Source organism: Terrapene carolina, unplaced genomic scaffold (assembly GCF_002925995.2).
Source record: "Terrapene carolina triunguis isolate 2854851 unplaced genomic scaffold, T_m_triunguis-2.0 Scaffold231, whole genome shotgun sequence".
NCBI classification, from domain to species: Eukaryota; Metazoa; Chordata; order Testudines; family Emydidae; genus Terrapene; species Terrapene triunguis.
Window position 1 is genome coordinate 11667404 of NW_020664582.1, and position 27954 is coordinate 11695357.

At 38.9% G+C, this 27954-nt stretch overlaps 1 protein-coding gene across 1 annotated transcript in view; it reads left to right on the forward strand.

The window, feature by feature from the left end:
* Nucleotides 1–23564, forward strand: part of NF1 (neurofibromin 1) — a 171086-nt gene extending 147522 nt beyond the window's left edge. Inside the window, exons 51-58 of the mRNA XM_024195430.2 lie at nucleotides 306–463; nucleotides 2821–2943; nucleotides 3649–3776; nucleotides 4885–4985; nucleotides 6561–6703; nucleotides 7553–7599; nucleotides 8461–8677; nucleotides 20887–23564. Of these exons, the coding sequence (XP_024051198.2) occupies nucleotides 306–463; nucleotides 2821–2943; nucleotides 3649–3776; nucleotides 4885–4985; nucleotides 6561–6703; nucleotides 7553–7599; nucleotides 8461–8677; nucleotides 20887–21029 (1060 nt within the window). The 3' untranslated portion in view covers nucleotides 21030–23564. The remainder of the gene's footprint in view (nucleotides 1–305; nucleotides 464–2820; nucleotides 2944–3648; nucleotides 3777–4884; nucleotides 4986–6560; nucleotides 6704–7552; nucleotides 7600–8460; nucleotides 8678–20886) is intronic.
* The last annotated feature ends 4390 nt before the right edge of the window (nucleotides 23565–27954 follow it).

Sequence of the window (27954 nt, forward strand, 5' to 3'; positions counted from 1 at the left end):
ATAGATCAGCTGATTATTGAACAGGGCCTTCACCTTTCCTTATAAGTTGGCTTCCTTACATTGAGTAATTTCCTTATTTGTTTTTACCATTTCAGTAATATAATCACACAGGGTGCTGCATTTCACTGATAAATTTACAGAATTTTGCAACCAAAGTGGTTACTATATAAACAATTCCAGCTGACAGCTTTAATTATTATTATTATTATTATTATTATTATTATAAAGTTCAAATACTTAGAGGTTTTATAACCAAATATGTGCAACTTTTGGTTTTTAAAAATTAAATTCCTCCACACTGTCAGGACACTAAAGGAAAACCAACCGTGGTCCTCTCCAAAGGGGTCAGACAGACATCTTGCTGCCAATTACCCCACAGTGGGACAGATTAGCCCACGAACACGAAAATCCATGAGCTTGGATATGGGACAGCCTTCACAAGCCAACACTAAAAAGCTACTAGGTAAGTAAAACACTAGGTTTACTAGTTTGTTACAAACTGTTTAAAAAGCTAAAACAGAGAAAATGTTTGTGGGTGAATATAACGTATTTATTTGACATTTTTAAAATTGGGCCTGTCCTTTCTTCTGGTGACATACATAACACCTACACAATACAAATTGGACCAACCTCCACAATTAAAGTCCCTCCAAACTAAGACTCTCCCCTCTTCCCTGCTTCCACCCACCCAATAGGAAGTCTTTAATTAAAAAAAAAGGGGGGGGGGGCTTTGCAGTGAAACATGACGGTCTCCCTGTTGAACCTTCTAATAAGGGCTCGTTAGTAGCAGCAGTTAAGCAGTTGGTGGTGTGAGCACAGGACCAGTGGAAACTTATTTGAGACCACAAGACTCGTCTAATATAAAGGCCACCAAGCAATCAGCAGATAGTAACAACTTTCAGTTACTTCCAACGAATGTCGGGTTTGAATTGGCAATCTGCAAGTCCATAGCCTCTGACCTGAGCTGTTCTTTAAGCCATCTTGACCCTTCCTGTATTCTGAGATTGTATAGGGCTGCTGCAAATCCCTTTTGCCAGCTCTACATCAGCCAGAGACGTCCTTAGAGAGCAGTTTCCATTCTCTTTATGGCTAATTTACACTGTGAAAGTGGCATAAAGGGGCCTTAGTATAATTGAGAATCAGGTTCCTAGAACTCAGTATCGCACAGCATGTAGGGGGAATGCCATGAAACGTGATTTTGGCCTCAACGTGTTACTTAGCAGTTCCTTAAGGGGCAGAATATCCTGGAATTCATTATTTCAACTTGTCTGCAGGAGAGAGAGGGATGGGGAAGGATTGTGGCATAATGAGTGAGTACTCTGGTCAACTGGAAGTGATGACTAAGGCTAAGATTATGTCACGGAGGTGGCGGAAGTCACGGAATCCGTGACTTCCAGCGACCTCTGTGACATTGGAGACCCTGCAGCATCCTAGTCTCCACGGGACCCCCAGAGCTGCCCAGCCGCTGCTTGTGGCAGAGATCCCCCCCTGCAGTGGCTCAGCCACCATGAGCAGCCAGGGCCCCTCCGCAGCTCCCAACCACTGGCGGCAGCAGAGGGACCCCAGAGTTGCTCAGCATCCACAGGTGGGGGGCCCTCCCACCGCTCCCCAGCCACCGCCGCTGGCAGGGGCCCCCCTTGCAGCTGCTCAGTCGCTGCGAGGAGCAGTCCCCACCCCCGCCCCAGCCGCCAACAGCAGACACACCCCGGAATTGCTCAGTGGCCTGGGACAGGAGGCCCCCCCATCCCCAGCCCCCACCCTCCACAGCTCCCCAGACTCCACCTCTGGCAGGGACCTCTCCGCAGTTCCCCGCAGAGCAGTGGGGGACCTCTCCCAACCACTGGGCAATGGGGTCCCTGCAGCTCCCAGCCGGCTGCTATGGGGATGAGGGGGGAGAGCCAGGGTGCTGGACCTTCCTCCCTCCCCATTTTGTCAGGGATGTTTTTAGTAAAAGTCAGGGACAGGTCACGGCTTCTGTAATTTTTTGTTTATTGCCCATAACCAGTCCATGACTTACTAAAAATATCCATGACAAAATCATAGCCTTGGTGGCGATATCGAAGTATTGGAGAGTACCTGGTGTGACCAAGCTTCCTGCCTTGGCCAGCTAGACCACTACAGTGAGCTGCATGCTTCTGTTTCCTTCTCAAGAGTGGATCAAGGATTTGGAATAACTATACTGGCCACGTCATTTAGGATTATATTGCTTTTTAGAGCTTTGGGGAGGCCTGCACAATACCCACATCTTGTTTACCTCAAACCAGTGCTGTTCAACCTCTCACCTTTCATAAACACTAAAATTATACACACTGAGTGAGAGGGAGTAGTGACCCTGATAGAGACTCGGGTTCCAGTAATAAGGCATTTGAATATTTACTAAATGGGAGACACTGTAGTATGCTGACCAGGAAATAAAGTGGCACACACTCGGCACCTAAGCCATAAATATCATTTTTTAAAATTGGCTGCTAAACTGATGTGTTAGCCAAGCGTTTCAAAAGATGTGACAGTAATATCCCAGGTACTACTGTGACCATATCTAGAGCTAATGTATCCACAAGTGAAGATTGTTCTAGAACACCAGCAGGACAAAGGCCTACAGAGGTCCTGCTCATGCAGGGATGTGCTTTGCTGTTCCATACGAAAGATATCAGTGTCACAGAGGATGGCGAGACCACCTCTCCCAGTGTTCTTGTCCATATGTCCTTGGTAGTGTAATACCTTCACAGCAAAAAACATTCAGTACCTTACTATTCAGATACACAGAGAATATCCACCATGGCTTACTGATTTAATTTCTCGATAATTTTTTTTTTTTAGGTACAAGGAAAAGTTTTGACCACTTGATATCAGACACAAAGGCTCCTAAAAGGCAAGAAATCGAATCTGGGATTACCACACCCCCCAAAATGAGGAGAGTAGCTGAAAATGACTATGACATGGGTGAGAAGAAAGACTAACACTTTTAGACTGTTCCTAGTATTAAATGCAGCGCATGCACAGGAAAAGGATTATTCCTAAATTCAGTGTTCATTTATTTAGGGTACAACAAGGCAATAGATATGCATTTGTCTTAACAAAACAAGCCACCTAGAAAGTCCTCAACCTTTTGCAACACTGGCAATTGAATCTCGAATCACTACAATTGAACAAAGTTAATACGGAGACCTAGAGTAAAAGGCAGCCAAAAATAAACATTGCATAGCAGAAAGAAAGCAGATTATACCCTTTATATTTTTATCAGCACTGAATGCAGGGTTTTTACAAAGGAACCAGTGGCCTCATGGATAGAGCACTGGACTAGTACTCAGGAAGCCTGGGTTCTGTTCCTGGCTCTGTCACTCATCTATTGGGTGACTTTGGGCAAGTCACTTCAACTTCCTGTCCCTCAGTTTCCCCTTCTGTGAAATGGGATATTGTTCTTTACCTACTAATGAAAAGTATTACACACGAGCTTGGTATTATTATTTATTATTATTATTATTATTACAACAAACATGCTTTTTCATAACATACAAGTCATTGAGTTGTGGATAACACAAAGCTGCTTCATAGGCATTGTAGGTGGCTGAATTTGATGGGATGGTATATAATTCTTTGTTTTTTAATTATTGTGCTCTGGCTGAGTAAATTTTTTTTTTCTGGCAGAAACCCAGAGAATATCACCCCAACAACACCCACACCTTCGGAAAGTTTCTGTGTCTGAGTCTAATGTCCTCCTGGATGAAGAGGTCCTTACTGATCCAAAAATTCAAGCCCTGCTGCTTACTGTTCTTGTAAGCACACTTTCCCCATATTATGCTGTATTTTTTTTAATGCACTATATCTTTAAAACTAGCATGTATGTTTCAGTGCAATCCTAGTAGGGCTTGATTGATCAAGGTCTGTCCCTGATGTGTAAAAGGCCTTCTATTTTGCCCCACTAATGTCTAGGATGTACAAGAGAATTACTTTTTAAAATGCATATTTAATATCCATAAACAGGCAAATATTCAATGTTCACATTTATGCACCTTTTTGCAGAGTACATCAAATTATCTCACTTTTTCACAGGTGATGAGAATCATAAAACAAATGATGATGCTACAATGTGTGCATTATATATAATTTTTTTAAATCTTAAATTGCTGGAACTAGATTCATTTGATTTTTAAACTTATCTGAGCCCAGTGGTTGAGGGTTGCAGTATAAATTACTTTAAATGTTCTCCCAGCCTGCTCCAGTGCAGTTCCCATCACTGCCGTCCTCTGAAAAGACATTCAAGAATGTTTAATCTGAATTTTTGTTCTTACTGAAACTCTTTGAAGTTTGAGTACATTTCCAAAATTTCATTTTTTGAAAACTGGTGGGGCAGTCTTTGTTGAAAACATTTCTCACCAAAAGAGGGAAATGTATTGACCAAAATTGTTGCTGTTTTTTTTAATTTTGACCACCTCCATTCGTTGTCAGTCTCCTGTGTGCACATGAAATACACCTCTACCTCGATATAACGCTACCCAATATAACACGAATTCAGATATAACGTGGTAAAGCAGTGCTCCGGGGGGGCGGGGCTGCGCACTCCAGTGGATCAAAGCAAGTTCAATATAACAGGGCTTCACCTATAACGCAGTAAGATTTTTTTGGCTCCCGAGAGCAGCGTTGTATCGAGGTAGAGGTGTACTTGAAATGAAAACTGTCCTTAAAAAAAAAAAAAAAAAAAAAAAAAATCCCTTAATGTGATTATCTATCTTGCTAGTGCTCCTTTTTTGGCAATCAAGTGCTGTTAGTGATGAACTGGTGTCATCCCTCAATGTTTGAAATCCTTGTTATAAAAAAATTAAGCACAAATATTCACCTCCCAAATCAGAGAGATACTGATTTTTGTCCTTTGCATTATGCCAGGCAACATTAGTAAAGTACACTACAGATGAGTTTGACCAACGAATTCTTTACGAGTATTTAGCAGAAGCCAGTGTCGTCTTCCCAAAGGTCTTTCCTGTTGTGTAAGTAATTAAAACTCAGCTTATATAATTTCGTATTAAGCTTGCTGCTTTACACTTGCATAAAATGACTTCGGGAACTGGATGGCGGGGGTTACAAGACATTTTTTACCCTTAGGTTGCTCGTTCAAATTTAACTTAGACTTGTAAGGACTGAAGGCTGTTACCATTGGAAGCTATCTAGTGGCCTAGGTGAAATGCGTTTGGTGTTCTTGGTGGTAGCGGTATCCTGAAGACAGAAACCACCCCCACAGTTGGTACTAATAAGTACCCTTATTGACCGTTTCCACAGAGAGGCCAAAAGCCATGGAGACTGAATTATGCTCTGCCATAATCCTTCCAAGTCAGAGTTTGGGGGCTTTGGCCTGGCGCTGGATAATCTTGCACTGCTCTTGCCTATGCTGTGCTTCTTCCAGACTTAACACCAAAACCTTCCCCTGCTCATGGCAGCCATTGGTCCAGCAGTTCAATCATGGTTTCAGTGTTTGACACTATAAAAAAGAGTTGAAATAAAAATAAAAACTTACGGGTTGTTTACAGTGCATTAGTGTGTTGTTGCAAAACAAGGGGATACATGTTACCTTTTAGATTTTTTTTTTTCCCCAGCAGATAAACAGGGTTGGGTTTTTTTTACTGGTGTCCAAGTGTCATCGAAGTATCGGGTCCACCTAGCTGAGAGCCAATAACAGCCAAACAGGGATAAGGAGGAGCTGCTCTATGAAGGGGGGTCACTAATAACTTTCACAAGTGACCTGTCAAAACAAGTTTCAGAGTGGTAGCCGTGTTAGTCTGTATCAGCAAAAAGAATGAGGAGTACTTGTGGCACCTTCGAGACTAACAAATTTATTTGGGCATAAGCTTTTGTGGGTGGGTTTTAGACCACGAAAGCTTATGCCCAGATAAATTTGTTAGTCTCTAAAGTGCCACAAGTACTCCTTGTTCTTTTTGCTGTCAAAACAAGTTATTTAAAGTGCAGCCCAGGTGTACTCCTTCAATATGATTTTGCATACATGTTTGTTTAGTTAATCACTGTATTCTTGTCTATGTGCAATCAATACAGTTTAGGAAAGTCAAGCTATTGTAGTGTAACTTGTGTGGACTTCTTAAATTCAGGTCTGCATGTAGTAGAAAAAATATCTCCTCCTGTTATAAAATGATGGTCAGAGTCAAAGGAATTTCACAAGTCACCGAAATCAAACAGGCAGTAATTGGCGTCCTTTATGACAGTATCAGGAGTTAATACCAAGGACTGAGTAAATCCAGAGATTCATTTTACCAGTTAATTATTTCCTTGTAAATAATTCAAATATTTGATTTTGCATGTTTGAGTATTTTGTTAATTGCTAATTAAAGAAAAGGGTTGATGTGTTAAATTTTCTATGGGGTTTTCAAAAGCACTGAGGTGACTTAAGGGCATAAGTCCCATTGAAAGTGAATAGTGCTTTTGCTCCTAAATCACTTGGACACTTCTGAAAATCCCATCCCAATCGTTTTGTTTGATAAATGAACCTGCAGTTCAGATCTAACTTTAGATAACTATATGAACAAAAAGACGACCCTTACTTTTGTATTGTTTAGGCACAATTTATTGGATTCCAAGATCAATACTCTTTTGTCACTGTGCCAAGACCCAAATTTGTTGAATCCAATTCATGGGATTGTTCAGAGTGTTGTCTACCATGAAGAATCTCCACCCCAGTACCAAACTTCTTACCTACAAAGTAAATATCTTTCTGCTTTTTTTTAAACTGCTCTACTGTACAATAAATAAATAAAAATGTTTCCATCAGGATTATTGTTGCCCAGAATTTGTTTTGTGAAATTAAAAAAAAACCCACACATCTTAATGTAAGAATGTATTCGTTTGTAATAAATTACCTATTTTAATGTGAATTTCAAATTCCTTGCTATGACTGCATGTTGCCAACTGCTTAAGAAAACACTAAGTGAAATAGGCTAGAAATTAAAACTCAGTAATCTGTTTCCACTGACCACGGCGAGGGAAGTATAAAATGCAAATACTGGTCAAAAATTGCTAATAATAAATGAGATTTGTAAAATTCTCTTAGATGTAACAATCAAGTGTCTAACTAGTAAATTAATTGCATAAGGTAACATTTTAAAAGCACCTAAATCCTGTTTTCAGAGTGACTTAGGCACTGAAAGTCCATGAGATTTAGGCTCCTAAGTCACTTTTTAAAATGTGACTTAGGCTCCTAAGTCATTTCCCTTGTGGAAATGTTATCCATGCTTAAATGCTTAACCTGACAGCATCCCTTTTCAATTTGGGGTTTTTGAATTCATTTATTACACTTAAGATGTAAATTATATATAAAAAACAAAATTCAGCAGTTGTACTTTTTACATGTTGAACACAAAATTCAATCTATTTTTAGGCATAAAAAATGTCACGGTTTGTCACTGTGAGATCCTTACATAACATTTTGTTCAATATGTAAGCAAATCCAAGTGATGCATCTTGTATACTTTCTAATTAGTTTGGTTTCCTATCAAAATTCTATGAGAAAATTGTTTGTTATAGGGTAGTAATATTCAATTTGTTGTTATAGGTTTTGGATTTAATGGGTTGTGGAGGTTTGCTGGGCCATTCTCTAAGGTAAGAATAGTATAAAAAATGTAAGTTCTTCAGAACCTTGTCTTTATTCTCTATGTGGAGCACCAGGATGCCCTTATGGCACTATATATAAATATAAAAAAATAATGTTGATAAAACAGACTAGCCCACTAGGCAAACTTTTATGTGTAAGGCAGTAACTAGCCCTCTGGCGGACCTCACAAATCTTGATAGATTTGATAAGCAGATATAAAAACAGATAATTTTACCTACTGTTAAACTATCAAAGTCAGGTAAGAGCAGTCAAGTTGGTAAATAACCCTTTGCAATGCTCTTGTTGTCATTAAGAGGCACTTGACATACGTTGTCATTCAACACATCTTTAGTTCTTTATTAAATGTATTTTGTGGCTTACAGAAATGTGGAAATCAATACAGAAGTAAATTCACAATGATAAATTTCACGTTTTACACTGAACGCAATATTGTCTTAAGTATTGACCACCTGTACTGCAATTTGTTCTGTCGAATCAATGTAACAAGGACCAAATGAGCAGAGATGGGCAGTGGTTGGATATTTAGATTTAAAGGAGCACAGATAATGTTTATAAATCACCACGTTCAGAACTAGACACAGCAGTTCACCTTCTAAAGGAAATTTTGGCATTGGTGCTCCCACTTCATTACTTGCTGCTGCTATCCAGTGGTATGTTCATATTATAACTTCAGATTGCCTTTAGTGTATATTAAAATTAATCTGAATATGAGCCTAGATTGCACATGCCCACATAAAATGCTTAAAGACCTAGATAAAAAAAGCAAACCCCAAAGTAAGGTTTGAGGTAAAATTTATGTTGATATTGGTGGAAGTGAAATAGGAACAGATCTCTTTTTATTTCCACAGCAAACACAAATCCCAGATGATGCTGAGCTTATAGTGAAGTTTCTTGATGCCTTGATTGACACCTATTTGCCTGGAATTGATGAGGAAACCAGTGAGGAATCTCTACTGACACCTACATCTCCTTATCCTCCTGCAGTGCAGAGCCAGCTTAGTATTACTGCAAACCTGAACCTTTCTAATTCTATGACCTCACTTGCAACTTCCCAGCATTCCCCAGGTCAGTAAATGTTTTCATATTGCAAATATAAAGGGAACAGACTGAAGCCCCCAAACCAAAAAGTTTCAGTAATACCCCAGAGATGTTAATATAGTAAGTGACATTCCATTCTGAAGCAGAGCTTGATGTTGATTTTGTTTGTCATGAAAATTGTCTTCTGGCCCCGTAAGTGGGACTCAACATTGCCATATGTTACTTGCATCTCAGTATCGACGGTAAATTTGTTAACGAGGAAAACTTGCAAAATGTCCTAGGGATTCAAGTTTTTCCTGTTGTTAGCGATACATGCTGAGGAATAACAGCAAGGTGCAGCAGCATGCAGGAAAGAGCTACATTTTATTGTGTCTATATAATATTAGAGCAGTGGGTGCTAAAAAGTAAAGGTTTACATTCCTGTTGAGATATCCTATTTCATCATGGAAATAACAATATGAGAGTCAAGATAAGATAGGAACATGCAAATTAATGCCCCAGGGGAAAAAAATCCAAAACATCTGTACTCAGTGGGAGGCAAGCCCTGGAAAGCAGTAATGCTGACGGAGACATGGGGGTTATAGTGGGGAAACTAAATAGATATGAGTCGGTAATGTAATGTAGTTTTTTTAAAAAAAGTGTAGTTTAAGGCTGTACAGGCAACAGCATGATGTCACAGAACAGAGGTGGTAGTCCCGCTGAATAAAAGAACTGGTGCTCCCACACCTGAAATACTGTTTCACTTCTGACCACATTACTAAAAAGATACTGGTAAATAGAAGTTCCAAAAAGAACTACTACCAAGTGTTAGGAAAGAGTAAATGATGGAGGAATGGAAGACTTTAATATGTATGCTTTGCTATGTGACAACTAAATGGAAGGAATTAAAGCTGCAGATGTTTGCATGCAGGGGGATAAACAGCGAGCAAGGTGAGGAATTATTACATGCAGTATATGAAGATATGAGTGGGGGCAGTAGGATGAAATGTTCAAAGAAAACACAGGTTGAATATAGGGGAAAATTTCTTGATACATTAGGCAGTAGTTTTGGATTACTAACTTACACATCTAGTAAACGTCTTTTCTGCCTCTGTTAGTGATACCAATATAGTGTATAATTTTGCCCTGTTGTGTTCAAATTGCTACAGCTCTGACACTTTAAAAAATCATCTTTTTGGTTCCATGCTTATTTTTCTATTCTGGATGCAAGGATTGGTAGTCTCTTGCTTGCCTTTAGGTCCAGTACTTGCCTCTGTTTTCTGTCTGGCTTCTATTGGCCCAAAACCAGGAGTCAGTTGCACTCAAGAAATCTAGCCTTCCAGTTCTCCTTTCCGCTCACAGCTGTTGTCCATGTTTCTTTGCCTATATGATAATATTAGGTTTGCAAAAGATGAGGCAGTGCCTTGTAAAGCTGGTTACCAAATGAGTAACATTGAAGTGTATTTAAAATCTACCACTTTATCACTTAGTTTTGACCTCAATGCAGTCTGTCCAGTGTCTTTGAAGAAGTGGACTCCAATTTTTTAGAACAGGTGAAACACTAGTTGATTTAATCATTGAAGAGAGAGTGCTAGGATTGTGTCTTGAGAAAATTGAACCAGTTTAGGTAGAAAAATCCGTTATCCTCAGGAGAAACTGGCTCATTTCCCAAGTTCTGGCTAAGCCAAGGTGATTTATTTCACTAAATAGCTTTGTCCTGAATGGGAGAAGAGTATTAGTTTTTCAGCGTTGTACCTGTCTATGCTGCTTTATCAATAGCACAGCTCAGCCCTAGGGAGGCTTTTATTGTCATTGCAGTCTTGTTGCTGTGTCCTTATTATAGATGTTCATGCTGAGGACAAATAACGAGACTTGGGCAGTGAGAAACAGAAGAATTGGGGTGCAATCAGGTTTATGATCGCAAGGTGTTAAAATTATCAACACTATTTTTCAGTAATGGTTACAGTAGACATTAGTTTTAGAAATCTTGGAAAAATCAGTTTTTTACATTGCAAGTTTTTTTATGTTCCTATCTTAATTTCTTAAATAAGAAGGTGGTTTTAGCTTTGTTTATAAACATTCAGTAATTTTTGGCAGAAGTATTATAAAGCAATGAATAGTCAAAAGTGTCAAGTTGGTAGACTTTGTTTAAAACAGAAAACTACATGAAGATCTTAGATGGTGTCTCAATAGTGTTACTGTGAGTATTTAAAGGGACATAGTTAAGTTAAAAATCAATTTCTTTCTGAAAATTTTGAGCTGACTATAGGTACAGTACAAATAGCACGTAAGATTCCTATTACAGGAAAAAGTTGAGGGAAAATTTTGTCAGTTTAATTTGTGTATTTGCCAACACTGTTTGTTTCCCTCTATGGTCAGTTAGGAAGATGGAAACCGACAGACAAACAGGAGTAGGAAAAAAATTAAAGGCATTTAAAAAATAAAATTCAGGACATGCTGGTCAACATCTTAATAGAAAGACCTGTCTTGCGGATACCTCTCGTCCCACAATTTTACGTAACATCTCTGTGACGACTCCAGCAGTTGTTTACACATAGTAAAGTGATGTTGGGAAAGTATGTATCCGTAACTTCTGTACTGCATTGTGTGTTGTGGTGGTCTTTTCAGGGCAAAAAAAATTGCCGTGTATGCTTTTGCTCTTCATTTCATCACTTCCCATCTGTTTTGTTTCTCTCAACTAGAAACAAGGAACACGTCAGCTCCCTGCAAACCACTAGCAAGTGTTCTGCCAACCACACTGGTCAATGGGAGACAGTTTGGGAGAAAACTAATTTTTTAAAAATCCTATTCACTTTTTAAAAAAAAGGGGGTGGGGGGTTTGGCAGTGTCTGTTCAATGTGTACATTTATTACATTATATTAATTTTTTTTGTAATAATAAATTAGACTATATAAAATGCAGAGCTAGAGATTAGTCAGAGCATGCTTTGTGGTCACAAGACTGCTTCATCCAATAGCTTAGCTATCAAGAGTGGTTTAGCGCTGTAGGAGCTAAAAGATACGATATACCTGGAGTTACTGCTACTGAGAGCAGATTTTTCTCAGTGGTCTTATTGGCTTTTTATCAGTTTAAGCATTTCGATTTTTCTGCTAGTGTTGAAGAAAGCAAAAGAGAGAAGCTTCAGCCTATAAGGAATTCTATATCTGATTCTTAAATTTCTTTAAAATGTACAAAACTGATTTGTATTTCTTGGCTTTATTTTGTGTTGTGGGCTAGTATTTTAAGTGACTTACTAGACCTCCCACCTGCAAGAAAGTTATTCCGTTAAATTTATCACATAGAAAACTCATTCCTCTGAAAGCTCAGTGGTAACTTTAAGCTTTTTTTTGCAGATGTTGCTTAATACAGAGGATGGTCTTGATATTACTTAGTCCTGCCATGAGGGCAGGGGAGGGGGACTGGGTTGGATGACCTCTCAAGGTCCCTTCCAGTCCTAAGATTCTATAATGCATTTTAATTTTTTTAAACTTATTTTCAGAACTTTTCAAATATATACAGTAAATGAGAGGAATACAGAAAGACACGTCAAGTCATCTATTAAGAACATAGGTATACATTACAATTTACATATAGGCCAATACTTTCGTAATTTACCAGCGATTGAATTTTGGGTACCAATTTCAGATAACTTGAATGGCTGGTGTTCAGAGATGCTCAAAACCTCTGAAAATCACCCCTTAAAGATATTTCAAGTTTGTCACTTAAAAATTAAAGCACCCAAAAACCCTAATAACTAAGAATATCTTACCCCAACTCTTAATTGAAATGTTACTTTGTCTCTTCTCTTCACCTTTTATTTCTTATTAGTGTTTTGCCTCTACCTGAATGTACTCACCCCATTCTGGCAATTGGGTGGAAGGGAGACTTAGAATTAGAGCAGTGATTCTCCAACTTTCTCATTCTATGGACCAGTTTGTAAGTCGCAGCCCTTTATGTTGTACCTCAACCCCCAAATCTTCCACTGCTTGGGCCTGAGCTGCACAGATTCGTACCGGGTTAGCTAAAGGTGTGATGTTAAACTGGTACAACTTTGTATGTAGATCAGACCTTGGTTTTCAAACTGTTCGGTCCTGTTGACCATTTAATTAGCCCACCCTACCACGTCTTTATGCAACTGTGGATGTGGACTAAGTCTTGCATTCAAATTAACTGTGCCATATTAGAGGCTCAGCTTGTTGGGGAAGTCAGGTCATTGCTATGTGTCTCTCTCACCTTCTGCTATTATCTCAGGAGAGATGAAAGGAAGCAAGGGGTGAGAGAAATGTTATCCCCAGAATGAAATCAGTAACCCAAGCACACCAGGGTCGGAGATAGAGATGACAACTATGCATGGTCTCTAGAAAGAGGTGAGGTAGCCACAGAAGCTCTAGGATGCACAAGAATTTCATAGTGATCCCATTCAACTAACAGAATCAGCTGTTTTGGTGATGTCCATCTTATCACATCGAATTAATTTAGAGATGACCATTGATTATACAAACAGGTTTTTATTATTATTTTAATAATTAATTTGATTAAGATATTCGCAAATATTAACATTTTTCCATTTCCTGCCTTTGGAAACAAGAGAACTAGGCAAAATCATTGTCTATAAATGTTTTGTGTCTTACTCTTTTTTCTTGTCCTGGACATTATTCACTTATGTTTTTTCTTTCATTCTGTGTCCGTGAAGCTTCTCTGCCTTGCTCTAAATCAGCAGTTTTCATGCCGCTTCCTCATCCAGGTACCCTCTACTTTCATCATATTTGCACGAGATACTGCTTGATCTGCATTAGAGGTGGGCTTAAGGCATGAGAAGTAATTTACTAAGCTCTTTAAACACAGGAATGACTCCAGATACAGTACTTGTAAGTAAGCGCAAAGCTGTTGCTTTTCTTGTATTATCTTTAGCTCCTTACTTGATACTTAAAACCCAGCAGGTGGGAATGTAAGCCTTGTCCACAGGAATAAAGCAGGTTTGAGAAGAGAATTGGCACCTAGATACTCCAGTGATGGGCACCCAATGAAGATAATCTACTGCAGATATTAGCAAAGAATAAGGGAGAGAGGCCGAAATGTTTCATTTGAGTTTTTGATTAATAGGAAATCAGCTTAAACATCAGTTGTATACCACCAGCACTTGCACACCAAGAGGAGTTGTTTGGAACCAACTTTTCCAGATCAATTATTGAAGGCCACATGCTGCTTTTTTTGAGAGACAATGTCATTTTGAGGCTTCCATTCATGTAGGAAGATACAGAAAGAATTGCAGAGAATGTGTTATGTGCTCACCCTTATAGACACCTTCCTGTTTTCCTTTATCTTGTGGTTTGCCTGAGCTCTAGGTTGTGTGCACCTGTGTGTGTGGAGCGGCAGGATGAAATAAGCCACAATGGACAGCAGGAGTCAGAATGTAATTGTGTTTTGAATTTAGAAAATAATCCTTATGCCTGTAAAATAGTGGGCCTGATTCTCCACTCTCACTAGTGTAAATGAAAGGAGAATCTAGTGACTGACAGAATGAGAGGCTGATTCTCATCTGAATGAGACAGGAGACAGTTGGAGGCAGTTGATTAAAATGGCTTGGAAAGTTTTTATTCATTAAATAAACAGTCACTTGCTTCCTCCTTCCATAATTAGGTTAAAAATTATCTGAAATTCCATTAACATTTTTTTCACTGTCACTAATTTTTGCTCTATGCCGCATTTTAACTGCTACCATTAAAATAATTTTCTATGTAGTGTTCGTTCTATTGCTGAACATTAACACAATTGCTCTTGAATATTCCTGAACATAACACACCCAACATTTTGCTGCAGAAATAATGAGGCATAAGCAGTGCAGGAATAATTTTCAGTCAATACACAGTTTCAGTATAAAATTGATATCTGTTACTTGGAAGCAGGTTTGGATTAAAGTGAGATTTCAGCTTCATTGCCTCAAATTAATTATTCTGTTTTAGGATGTTAGTGATGATCACTCTGGACCCAAAGTCCCTTCTGTGTGGAGTGACTTTTCACATTTGCAATGTTGTAAGTTATTTGTGTGAAGTTCAGACTAAAATAGTTAGAACTTCTGTTTGCTTTGTTCTAACATGAATCTTTTACACACTAAGTTATTTACAATTAACTTATTGTAGCTAGTCCAATATTGAGAGAATAGGGGTTAAAGCTGTTTAGAAATGTCTATGCATTTGAACATAAATCCCATGTAGTGCTTTCATCCTGACATTCTGTACTGTAAGCTTCATTCCACCTTTACCATATAGAGGTGCACTTGTTTAACTACAGTTCTGATAAAGGTTTCCTGTCAGTGGGTAGTCAGCACAGCCATTTGACACAGAGTGAAGTTTCCTGTTAGGCCCATTTTATGACCTCTATCTTCTGTGGTGCTCGCTGTGGAAAATATATTGGTTGGTGCTTTAAAAAAATGTCTGGTTTACAAATATTTAAATAACACTTCAACTGGTGTCTTTCATCACTTAAGCAGCTCTTCAAGTGATTGTCCACATGATCCCCTTCTAATGCACACGTGCTCCACGTGCATAAGGTCGGATTCTTTCGGCCAGGAGTGCTATTGGGGTCACACCTGAACCTTCGATTCCCTGCCACATATCCCCACTGAGGGCATAAAGGGCAGAATGAGCCCAACCATCTATCAGCTCCTTCTTAGCAACCATAGCTGCAAGGACAGAACCCCTGCAGTGTTCACTTCTCTGTACACTGTGCTATTTTAGTGATCTGCTCTGTGTGTGTGTGTGTGTGTGTGTGTGTGTATAAATAAATTAATTAATGGAGATGTCCTATCTCCTAGAACTGGAAGGGACCTTGAAAGGTCATGGCGCCCCTCCCTCCTCCCCAAGTACTCTTTCCTTCTCCCTTTCTGAGCACAGTAAAGAGGTATTGCACACCTACCCACTCAACTTGGTCCCATTCATGTGACTCCTACTTGCTTGACAGGGCGCCATCACTGTAGGCATAGACCTTTGGGAGATCAACATTTGCAGACTTGATTAATAATTTTCCTGTCTCTTGAGTCATTTTTGGGGCTCTCTGCTGGGGAGTTTCTCAGTAAATCATGGTACCTTGTTCCAATTACTTTCACGTATCAATTCAGCTAGTGCACAGAAAATCACTCAGATTCTAAATAGGAGCATCTCACTACCAGTACAGAGTCTTGGCCTTTAGTCTTTCAGCAGCACCAAGAGTATTTTTGGCAGTCATAGCAGCTTCCCTAAGGAAACAAGGAATCCAGGTATAGCCATACCTTGACAGTTGGCTCATTCAAGGATGATCACGGTAGCAGGTGAACAATTCCATTCCCTAAACCTACAACTTTTCACCACACCACTTTGTTAGGATCAACAAAGAAAAGTCATTGCTGTTACCAACACAGAGAATAGTTTTCATTAGGGCAGTGCTAGATTCCACATCATCAAGGGCTTATCTGCCACAGGAGAGTTTCAAGACCTTAACAGATCTCATCAGTCAGCTGCAGGCTCACCCACAAACATCAGATGTCACTGCTTGCTGGTGACCAGCAAGTGGAATCTGTGGACAATCAATCAGAGATCAGTTACTAACTTTACAATAGCTGTAGTTCTTCAAGATGTGTAGGCCACATGGGTTCCATGACCTACCCTTCTTCCCTGCTTCACTGGATAGTGTATTGGCAAAGGAGCTGATGGACAGCTGAGCTCTCTCTGCCCATTAGTTCCTTGAGTGTCAGAGCATAGGTCATCCAGGGCATAGGAACAGCCTAACTGGCACTTCTGACTAAGAATCCAATCTTGTGTGCATGAACACGTGTGCACTAGAAGGGGAATCCATGTGGACCATACATCTTGTAGAGCCACAATTAGAGTAAGATAAGTAAGTAACTGAGTTTTTTTAATTGTATCCAGTGTCCTAAGAACTCTCATTCAAGTTGATTTAAACCCTGAGAGTTCAGATCTGAAGTTTGAAAGGAGGGCAAAGCAAGTTATTTTCATATTACACTGACAGTGTATGCTTAAATATACAAAATGACATGCTTCAACAGAGAAGCAAGAAATGGAGCATTAGAAATAATTGTTCCCATTTATAGCAGAGGTCTGTGATTGTAGGAGCTATACAATGGGAGTATAGTGCGGCAAACCACTGCAGCCATCACTCTGAATTTATCTCCTAGTGGCATTCATCTGCTGATATTTGTTTGAATTTTATACCAGCTTTTTAAAAATTGAAAAAATATCCCTTGATTCAATTGCATTTGAACTGCTTTTGTAATGTTGCTGTCTGGTTTATAGCCATTTATATGTAAGGGGCACTTTCATTTTGTAAAGTAGCAGCATTTGTTTACATCCTTCTGCTTCTCTGTCATACAGACTTGATAGTGTTAACATTATTTCAGTACACTTGTTATTATGTGACGCACCTCTAATAACAATGTATAAAGTCTGTGGTTATTTCTGCCCAGTTGATAGAACAGTTTTTTGAGTCTTTTGTGGGGAAATTAGAATTTGTGAAGGGTGCTGAATTGGCCGCCCTAGGGTGAAATCCTATGGCTGTTCAACAGTGCAATATGACCAGTGGCAATGTAAGCTACATTCCAGTTACACTACCATGGTGGCTTATTCCCAATCTGGAGGGCCAACTTTCAGGGGTAAGGAAACACTTCCCTCACCAAGACCCATGGTCTCTGCTGACACTGCAACAAGCCCAGTACATGTAGTGTGTGTGACGGGGATATCTGTCGACAGGGAATTGGACTGAAGCCAGTCATTTCACATAGGCTACCAACCAGAGCGCAGGAGTCAAGCCAGCAACCTGTCACTGAAAAAGCTTTCTTCTTTTACCAATCCCCTGAACCATCTAGTCCCCCATGATCCTAGCGTTACTGTGCAAACCCCATTTTTATCCAAGGGAATTTTCAGTACCATTTCTACTGGATGTGTAGTAGATGTACATTTAATATTACAAATGAATATACATCAACAGGTATATCCTGTCAGCAGTGAACAAGACTATTAAAATGCAAATCTAATTACACACAGTTGAATTTTCTGTGGGTTTGCATACTGTTTATACTACCCCAGTACATGACAGGGAACATGATGCAGGTTATAAAAAGTAAGTGCTTAGCAGGTATTTTTGAAATAATTCAGCTGTTTTTTTTAATTGACATGATTAGTACGCTAAACAAACCATATGAATCAGGCAACTCAACATTCTTCAGCATAGTTCAGATCAGAAGCATCTGAAAATTTTTAAATTTTCATTTAAAAAAAATATTTTCTGTCTGCTGCCAAGCTGTAGGCCAAATCTCAGTACAATGTGATTTTAAAGCTGCCAAGCTTTGGCTCCCTGTGAGATGTTTATAATAAAAATATCAGAAATCCCTTAACTTGGGCAATGCTATCTGACTAGCACTGTAAGAAAGACTTAATATAACCCAGTGTTGCTCATACCCCAGACCTACTGCTCAGACTTTGAATTTGTACATATACACACCTGTTCTTCTTCTTTTCCAGGGAAATTTCTGGCCCATGACAGGAGGAGAGTATAATCCTTAGTTTACATATCAAATCATGACTGAATCATTTGATTAAACTTCAATTTGCATCAGTTGTGCACTGTCCTATATAGCACCTACCTATATGCCTGATGATCCCAGTCTTACTGTCCAAACCCCATTTTCTAGCTGGGGCACTAAAACTGAGCAATATTCCATGCCACAGTTCTACAGCCGATCTCTGTAATACTCCTGGTATCAATACAATTACTTAAAACAGAGTAGGCTGAATTAGAGAAAGAAATAGTGTAATGGTGGGAGGATGGTGTTGCTGAAAGTATGACAGACCTTCGGCCTAAATAAGAACTGTTTTGTGTTCAAAAGGCCTTTATGTATATTCCAGTACCATCTAGAAGCCCCAGTGTGCTACCTTCACATGGAAGGACACAGTTCCTGAAAAGCTTACAATCTAAATAGACTAGACAGAGTTAAGTATTGTCCCCATTTTACAGATGGGGAACTGAGGCACAAACAAATGGATTGACTTTCCCAGCAAAGCCAGACACTGAACCCAGATCTTCTGAGTCTTAGTCCAGTGGCTTAACCTGAAGACCATCCTTATTCCACTAAAATATCCTTTTATTCAAACCCAACAAAAAAAAAGTCCATTTTGTACTACAGTGGAATTAGGTTTCCACTGTAACCCATCAAAATTTAGAGGCTGATTCGGGGCAAACAGTTTTTTAGGCATTGTGATTCAGTTCATGCACAAGGGAAATTTGAAAGAGGAAGTAACTTTAAATGATTGAAGGACAAGAGGCTGCATATTGCTTCAGTTAAGGGCAGAAGAGCATGGTACTACCGTGCATAGATGTTAACTCTGAATACGTACTCACTAATAGAGATAAATCTGAAACAGCACTTAGATATTAGCATTCCCCTCCAAAACTCATAAGATATGAGCCTTGTATGCAGGGATTAGGATACTTGTGTGTGCACTGTTTAAATCACACTGGTCATAAAGTTTTTATTTTTTAATTGAAAATCTGTGGATACTTAAGATAACACAAGTGCAGATGTGCATTCCTACACCTGTACTCAAAGACGTCTTCCTGTTTAGAAAACAAGGATTTATTGGACTCGGTGAATAGTTTATATGCCTACATATGCCCTTTAGGGTGTGGTGAAAGCACAATAGAATAAAACATTCCAGCAAGTTTCCAGAGGCCTGATTAGCTAATTTCTTCTCTTTTAAGCTTGGAGGTAGATTTAACAAACACACACCAAATACAGGAAATAGTTTTTGTTATAAACAATAGTTTCACAAGTCACAATTTTTCTATTTGATTTTGATAATTTAGTATATGCAGCTTGTGTATATTTTTATGTATATATAGTATAGCATGACAGTTCAGTACCTGGATACAGTCTTTATACAAAAAGAACAGGAGTACTTGTGGCACCTTAGAGACTAACAAATTTATTTGAGCATAAGCTTTCGTGGGCTAATTTGTTAGTCTCTAAGGTGCCACAAGTACTCCTGATACAGACTAACATGGCTGCTACTCTGAAACCAGTCTTTATACCTCTTCTCAGTTCTTAATGAAAATATCAGATGCTGAAAAAGTTTTTTCATATTTCACACAACTGCATCAAGTCTGTCTCTAGATAGTCATCTATCTAGAGTTTGAGACATCTGTGAACAGTAAGTTATAAATAAGTTATAAATATTTTTGAAATAAGTAATTTCCTACAGATTCCTTACCAGAATGGAAGTGTTTAAACTTTTACTGCAGAATACTCACAGCTAAGGGTGGTTATTCTGTGAGATGCTGTATTTCTGAACACTACCTGTAAAAAGTGTTAAAACACCCCTATAATCTGTCTTGGAAACTCAGAATTTCACCTCCCCTGCAGGGTTTTTTTATAAACTAACTCAGTGTTATTCATTAGAGTTCACCCTGCAGGTCATATGGAATTTTAAGTTGCCAGAACTGTATACATGTAAATTGCCGTTAAATTTCTTTGTTTTTACTGCTTAATTAAGCCGTATAAAACTCTTTGATTCCCCTCCTCCTTCTCTCCCTTATAATATTTATATTAAGGGGCTTTTGACTGGGAGGTATGACTCAGCTCTGCAGGTGGAATACAAATGAACTCATTATATGACGGCAATACTAAAAGATGGTAATGTAAATGTTGCTCTGCTTGCTGTTAGTGTTTGACATTTTACACAGAAGACCAGAAGTGAAGGGAAGGAGGCTGTTATGAAATGGAGCTAAGATTGAAATAGTAGACTCCTCTTGACTGTCTCATATATCTAAGAAGCCTGTGGCCCTGCTAGTGTAATTTGATTGGCTCGACATTTGCAATGTTAATTTTGCTCAGTTCAGCTTGATTAGAGTGTATGGAGAGGTGTGAGCAATTGTAGATGATTGGAAGGTGACCTCTGCTGGAGAGTTCTGGTAAGGTTTGTGTTGAAGATGCTCTTTCTCTGGTAATTACCATTCAGTAAAGGCCTGCTGCTTCTAGCTTCACCTGCAGTAATTCTTATTTCTCTGACCTTCTTTTTCTGCAACTTTGTTATTCTAAGTATAAAGAATGTGTCTCATTTTTTTCTGTCATTAAAATTCTTAAATGCCTCCTTGGTGACCACTTTAACTGAGGGACAAACCTGCCTTTAAAATATTAAATTACAAGATAAATGGAACTGAGAATCTTACCCTCAGGAAAGTAATGTTGTGTCCCCTTCATTTCCCATCAGGAATTGACAAGGAGAATGTCGAACTCTCCCCCACCACTGGACACTCCAACAGCGGGAGGACACGCCATGGGTCCGCAAGTCAAGTGCAAAAGCAGCGAAGCGCTGGCAGTTTCAAACGTCACAGCTCTAAAAAGATTGTGTGAAGCTTTTTTTTTTTTAAAAAACTGACTTATGTACATGGGCTTCACTAGTGGCCCTCCACCAGTTGTGATGCTGCACTTAATTCTTAACGTTCCCATCCCACCAGCCATGTTGCCAGATGATCAACTCTTAAAACATTGCCTGAATTTTAATGCCTTCTTTTCTTTTCTTCTGTTTTTTGGTTTAAGCCAGTATTTCAGAACCATTCAACGGAACCATTTGTAGATCCTGAAGAACTTCGTAGATGAATGAAGTACGGAATTCTTTAACAGTGCAGTACAGTAGCTGTCCAAATATGAAAGCCATTTCTCATAGACCGTTTTACCTTGCTTCTGTTATATGCCTTGTTTGTTTCTTCTTTAAAGGAAAGTGTTAATGTTTAATCCTGTTTTGCACACTTTTCAAGTTAATGGCTTTATGAGCCGGGGAAGTACTATAATCCTTGTTAATTCAAACCCTTCAGATTTTTAGCTGTGGACTTTTTTTTACCATACTTAAAAGCAACCTTGAAATTAGCCACAGTGCAGTAAACCTAACCAGAGGTGGTTGATAAATTAAATCTTTAGTAATTAGCAATAAATTTAAGAGGAGGAGGAGGAGGCCACTTGTCTCTTCATTTGCCAGAAAGTAGCTTCATATATTTGGAACTGTGTATGGACCAGACTGGACAAACTGACTTTTTCCAAAGCAAATTTTATTTTTTGGTGAACTTTGACTGCACTAAAAGAAATGGATGTATAGAGGAAAGCAAATCATCAAGAACTGACTATTAATTATGCTCTCTTAGCCGCTGCTTGGAAAATTTATTACTTTTTTTGTTACCACATATCCTATGTTACTTTTGCCCTTTCCACCAATTTTATGCACCTTCAAGAAATTCCTGGCAGAATAACTATTTGGGAAAGTTGTATGAAGTAACTTTCAACTCACTCAGAATTTTGTTTAGCAAAGCTGCTTGTGTGCTGCCCAAGCAATGATACAAAATCATTAATGTTCACTTCAATGCAAAATGGTACATGAATTTAAAAATAACTGACATTTTTGTCAAAGACAGGTTTCCTATGAATGTTTGCAATGCAATTTCTGCTATCAGCGTAGACATTTCTCTCAAATTTGTCTAGCAGAATTTTCAATTTTTTTTTAAACTTGCAAAAATTGTGTTTGGGGTTTATAAGAAGTAAACTGAAATTGCTTTCTATCACTGTGAAAGATTCATCAACTTACAGTAGTATATTAACAATGGATGACTGTGATAATATGCTGCTATGTTGAATGATATGTAATGAAGTAGCACTACGTGCTGCAAATACTATATGGACTAAAAATGTGCGTAACATTTTGATCTCAGAGGTAAATATAAATTCTGACAATAGAGGGCATGTCATCTGGGTGCTCATTTTAGGGCTAAATATATCTACTGTTAATGCCAGGTGGTCCCTGTTGTATGTTAGGATTTAGCAATTTATGAATGGCTTGAAAGAAAAAAAGTATATAGTATTTAAAAAAATAAACAAAAAAACCCCTCCCATAGTGCGATTTCAGTAGTGGCTTTCAGTAAATCAAACTCCACAGCTAAATTAATAGAGAATGGTACAACTAAGTGTTCAAATTTTATTGATATAGCACATTATTCACATTTATTCACACAGTAACAGTGTAACATGTTTATGTAAATAAAAATTTGCCTTTATTGTATTGATTCAGAAAATAACAATTTAATTTTTTTAATTTGTTTACAGTCCTGGAAAAACTATGAACACAAACTTAATATGCAAATAGTTTGCCAAAATAAGAGGAAAACTTAGAATTAGTAGTTATCTTGAAATAGATATGTTGGAAAATATTGAAGACTTGTGCAATTAACCAAACTTTTTTTATTCTTGATCATGTAGGAGCTGCAGTAGAAACTTAATTATTAAAATTCTACAAAAGCTATGTATGAAATGGGTTATGAGGATAGAACTGAATTTAGGAATAGAGCAATGACCAATGCCAGGTACTAAGCTGCTATGCATTCATAACCTTGGATATCACAGATAAAATCTCTTCCATCTAGCACATCCAATTGTGTAGTAGTCAGTTTCAAAATCTGTCAGTTTAAAACCTTGATCATATTGAATCAAGCTAATTCTAGCCCTGTCAGTTTTCTCAGTGTTCAGTTTTATTAAAGATAATGAATCCTAAACAAAACTCACTAATATGTTTTTTCTCACCATAAGGCGGGGAAATCTTTTTAAGGTAATATGCTGTTAGAAAATAGAAGCTTTTAGCTCTTTCAGTTTCCCTGGTGAGCTAATTTTCAAAAATATTGCATTTTTCGTGTTTATTACCGAATCAGTTTGGGTTGGGTTGAGTATATTTAAAACTACCTTTTCCAGAGTTCTGAGATTGCCTGAAGAAATTGGAATTCATAAAAACTATGTGCATTTGAAATGTGTATGTTGTGAAATCAAAATACAGTGATCAAAATTATCCTTCGTGTGAGAACCGCAGGAGTCACTCAATACCCGCTTGACGCAAACTGATTCCATGTAAAATAGGCAATAAAAAGTAACTCACCTTAGTAAAATGTCCTTGGGTGGGAGGGATTGTCTTAACATTTCTACCATTAAGTTGGGTCAGAAGATCTGAACCGTCTAGAGCAGGGGTGCCAAACTCATTTGGAGGAGAAGGCTGTATTCTATGGTTTATTCTAGTCTGTGGGCCAGCGTATAAATTCAGGACCATATATATACTCCCCACATTGTACAGTGGAACAGCCACCAATGTTGGTCGGAGGGTTGCAAAGAGATCAAGGGAAGAACATGGTCTTTATATAGCGACTAACCATCTAGTGATAAGTTATTTGTTCAGTGCCTTATCGTCACATTCTTCACTCAGAAAATCTGCTCCCCAGTAGACCCACTGCTATTTGTCTTTTTCTTTCTCATCTTCTTTCTTAATTCCTTATTCTCCTTTCTTGTTTTTTTCCCTCCTTTCCTTGTCTGAGTCTTCTGCCCTTTTCTCTGCCTTTCTTTCCCTACGGCAACTGCCACTTCCCAATACAGTGTGCTTCACTCCCTCCCCCTGGCACCTATTCCTTTTACTAAAATGGTCAGTGATTAAATAGTTAATATTGAGCCTGAAGTATCACCACTGGGCTTTTGGTACTCCAGTCCGATTAACAGGGAACAGAGGAGTTCACACCTCTGAGTCATTGTTTCAGACAGCTGCAGACTCAGCAGCCATCGCTGCATTGGTTACACTCTGTTCACATTTTAAGGTGATCTCTGCAGCCATGGGCCCTAGATACTTTGATTGACAGGAAAGCTTAGATTTTGGAGACTCTGATTTTGACATGCGGACCACATAAATACATCACGGGGACCGTATGTTTGACACCCCTGTTTTAGAGCATGTTTATCCATTATGCATTAACCACATTAAGTACTGTAAAGAAGATTGACATTTTATTGTTTGTGTTTGTATTTTCCCTGACTTAAAGTTAACTCGGTAGTATTTTAATAGTGCATAACCTACCTGTTAATTATACCAATGCTTCTGCTTTAATGTGCATGCAATTTATTTTCCATGAAAGGAAACATTTCAAATAAGTATTGTGGACTGAGCATTTGGGGAAGTGCCAGTGCTCTATTCCTAATTGGTTTGTAGCTTTTAGGGCTTTTTCTGTTTCATTCTAAGGTTAATATTTTTCAGATGTAATGAAGCACGTTTTAATGTTATGCAACAGACTTACCACAGAGAGTCACTTTTAGTGTTGGCCACACAATTTTTTTTAATGCAGTATATTCACCTGTAAATAGATTTTGTGTAAAATTTGACAAAGTATATTTACTACACTGTAAATACATGTGACAATATATTGTATTATTTTGCTTTTTTGTAAAGCAGTTAGTTGCTGTATATGTATAACATACAAATTTGATTATTCTAGTGTTAGTAATTGTTAACTACAACTTCTCCTTCCTGCTGGTGCGTTATGTCATTTAAAGAAGAAAAAATGCTGTGTACTATAAACTTACACTGTGTATGATAACTTACTATTTCCATTTGGGCCTCAACTTTGAAAATGTTTCCTTGATTTACAATCCTGTTAATATTGTAAGCAAGTGTGCGGCAGCCGGTGAGAATCCTGCTGACTCGAACACAGTTGGTAACTTGTAGGTAAAACTGTAGAAATCATGGTTTCAAATAATTGTTGTTCACCCTATTTTCCCCTCATGTATGTACTTCCCTTTTTTTGAAGTAAAATGTAAATTCAACCTGCTTTGAGTTGTTTGGGGGTCATTGGCTGCTAGGTTTCAAGGCTGACCTTTTAATTCTCTCTTATCCTTTTCTTGTCACTCGGGGTACAGGGATTTGTTTTATTCTTTTGGAAACTAGGAGTGGGTCTGAACCAAGAACCTAATCCAAAACTCATCAAGGTCAGGAGGATTCTTCTACTAACTTCAATGGGGAAGTCCACTTTCGTGTTTAAAGCTGTTGTTGTGGATTTGTGCCTGTGAATATTGCTGAATGCTTTTTCTCCATAATTGTTTATTTCTAGATCATGGTTAAACTAATTGACCCAAATTCTGCCCTCAGTTAAGCATGGGCAACTCCCATTGACTTAAAAGATTGCTAATATCTTGTAGCAGAGTAATTTCATGTCACCTCACATCAGTCAAAATCAGTTTATCATAATTTAAATAGCTCAGTATTTCAAACCCATTTATTTTTAAATGTAAATTTAGTTTTTTAATAACTAAAGGTGGCTGCTTAGTCTTTCTAAAAAATCTTTCAGTATAATCTGTCTATTCAAGCTTATTTTAGAAGCCTGGAATTTCAGCTATGAATTAAGTATCAATTAAAGGCAACTTTTATGGCAGCAGATTAATTATAATCAAGTCTGTTTTCTTCCATGTGAAAATATTACTTTCCTGTTTAAAATGTATAAATGCTTATATTCGGCCTTCTTTCTGAATTGGTAAAAGATGTCAGAGAACATATTCACACGCTTGGTTGCTGCAAACTAAACATTGCATCATTTGACCCAAGATCAGAGAAGAATATATTTATACACTCCACCACACGTACATGCGTGTGCACACACAATATCTATAGATCTGACTTTTGTAACACAGAATGCTGCCCTCGCCCACAGTTGGGACTGCGTGAAAGTAAGCGTAGCAGTTTCTGAAGATTTTTTTGTACGGGGTTGGGTTTCCATAATTTGCTATCCAAAATAAGAGAGAGCAGTAATGCCATATTTTCCAGTCCCTTTTTAAACTAACATCCTTATTAGTCTGGTTCATTATAGACGTGTGCACTTGCTGTATTCTCCCTCTCCCACCATGCGACAGTGCAGGGCATTGCAAGCTAGCTGTGGCTAGTGATGGTGAAAATTGTGCTCTTCAGGGGCCAAAAGATAGGAGCAAGTTCTTCAAGTGGTGTCTCTGTGGGTGCTCCACTTTAGGTGTCGCTGCGCTCGTAGCTGGAGATTTAAGGTAGCAGTGCCCCGGTTGGGCCGCACATGCGCAGTCCCTGTCTCATGCCGCTTCAGGCGGTTAACTAGCGCAGTGCGACCAACACCTCGCGCCCCCTCTCCCCCGTTCCTTCTCTACCACCGTTGGCTTGACTCGGAGCACTCAGCAGTGCCTCACAGCTAGAACTAATCTTTTTCCTGTCCCTTTAGCAGTATTTCTTAATTAGAATGCAATAGACTATTTCCCTTTCCTACCTTATCCCCATTTTTAAAAAAAAATCCTCATAGGACCGTACGTTTTTCAGTTTTTCCTGATCGCAGCAGCACTACACGCTTCTCATGGAGAAATCTCTTCGCTCAGCATCTGAGCCTGAGGTACGAACCCCTCCCAGCCAGAAATCACCGACTGCCACCTTGGACAAAGGCTTCCCTGTTAGGGGAAAAGATCCTGAACAGCCTGCCAATAAGGCAGCAAAGAAACGGGACACCACGTCCCCTGCTTCAGAGTTGACCAAGAAAAAGCGCTCCAATAGCGGACAAATGCTCCCAGTATTGACCACGCCGGCCATATCATCGGCCGACAGACCAGGTCCCGACGGTACTAAGAAACCCAGAGTTCCTAAGCAGTTGAGCTCTGTCACAGGTGCTAAGGTGCCAATCTCTTTGCAGACAAGGCAGAAGATTCATTGCATACCCTGAAAGACTCAAGGGCCACCTTGCGGTCTCTGGGCATCCACACACCTAGGAACAAGAGACGGCAGACCACTTACCAAACTCCTCTATGGTTCCGACCCCCTCCATATACTCAATGGAATAGGTATTACAGCCAACAGGGGCAGAAACAGATAACTACCAGGAGAAGACAATCCGCTCCCTCGACTACTACCTCTCAGCTGTCAACCTCTAGACAACAGATTTGAAGCCTTGGTCGAGGGCTCGAGAATCCCATTTCTCTCACTGCTGGCACCATCTGTCAGTGGCAAAATTTTTGGAGATTGCCTACTTCTCCATTCTACCCCATCTGGCAGTCCATCACCACAGACAGATGGGTATTAGAAATCATCAAAACCAGTTACTCCATTCCCCTACCCACCCACCCCTTCCCCATCCCTCTTCAGGGACCCCTCTCATGACCATCTACTGCGGGAAGAAGAGGTGAACCATCTCCTATCCCTGGGAGCAGTAGAACCTGTACCGACCCAAGTACAGAGCGAAGGGCTTCTATTCCCACTATTCTCTCACACAGAAAAACACAGGACGTTGGAGACCTATTCTTGATCTACAGCAACTCAACAAGTTTGTAAAAACACAAAGATTCAAAATGGTCACACTAGGCACCATAATCCCAGAATTAGAGAGGGGGGACTAGTTCTCAGACCTCTACCTACAGGACGCATATTTTCATATCTGTCCATCCCTCCCATCAGAAATTCCTGCGCTTCATAATAGCACAGGACCACTTT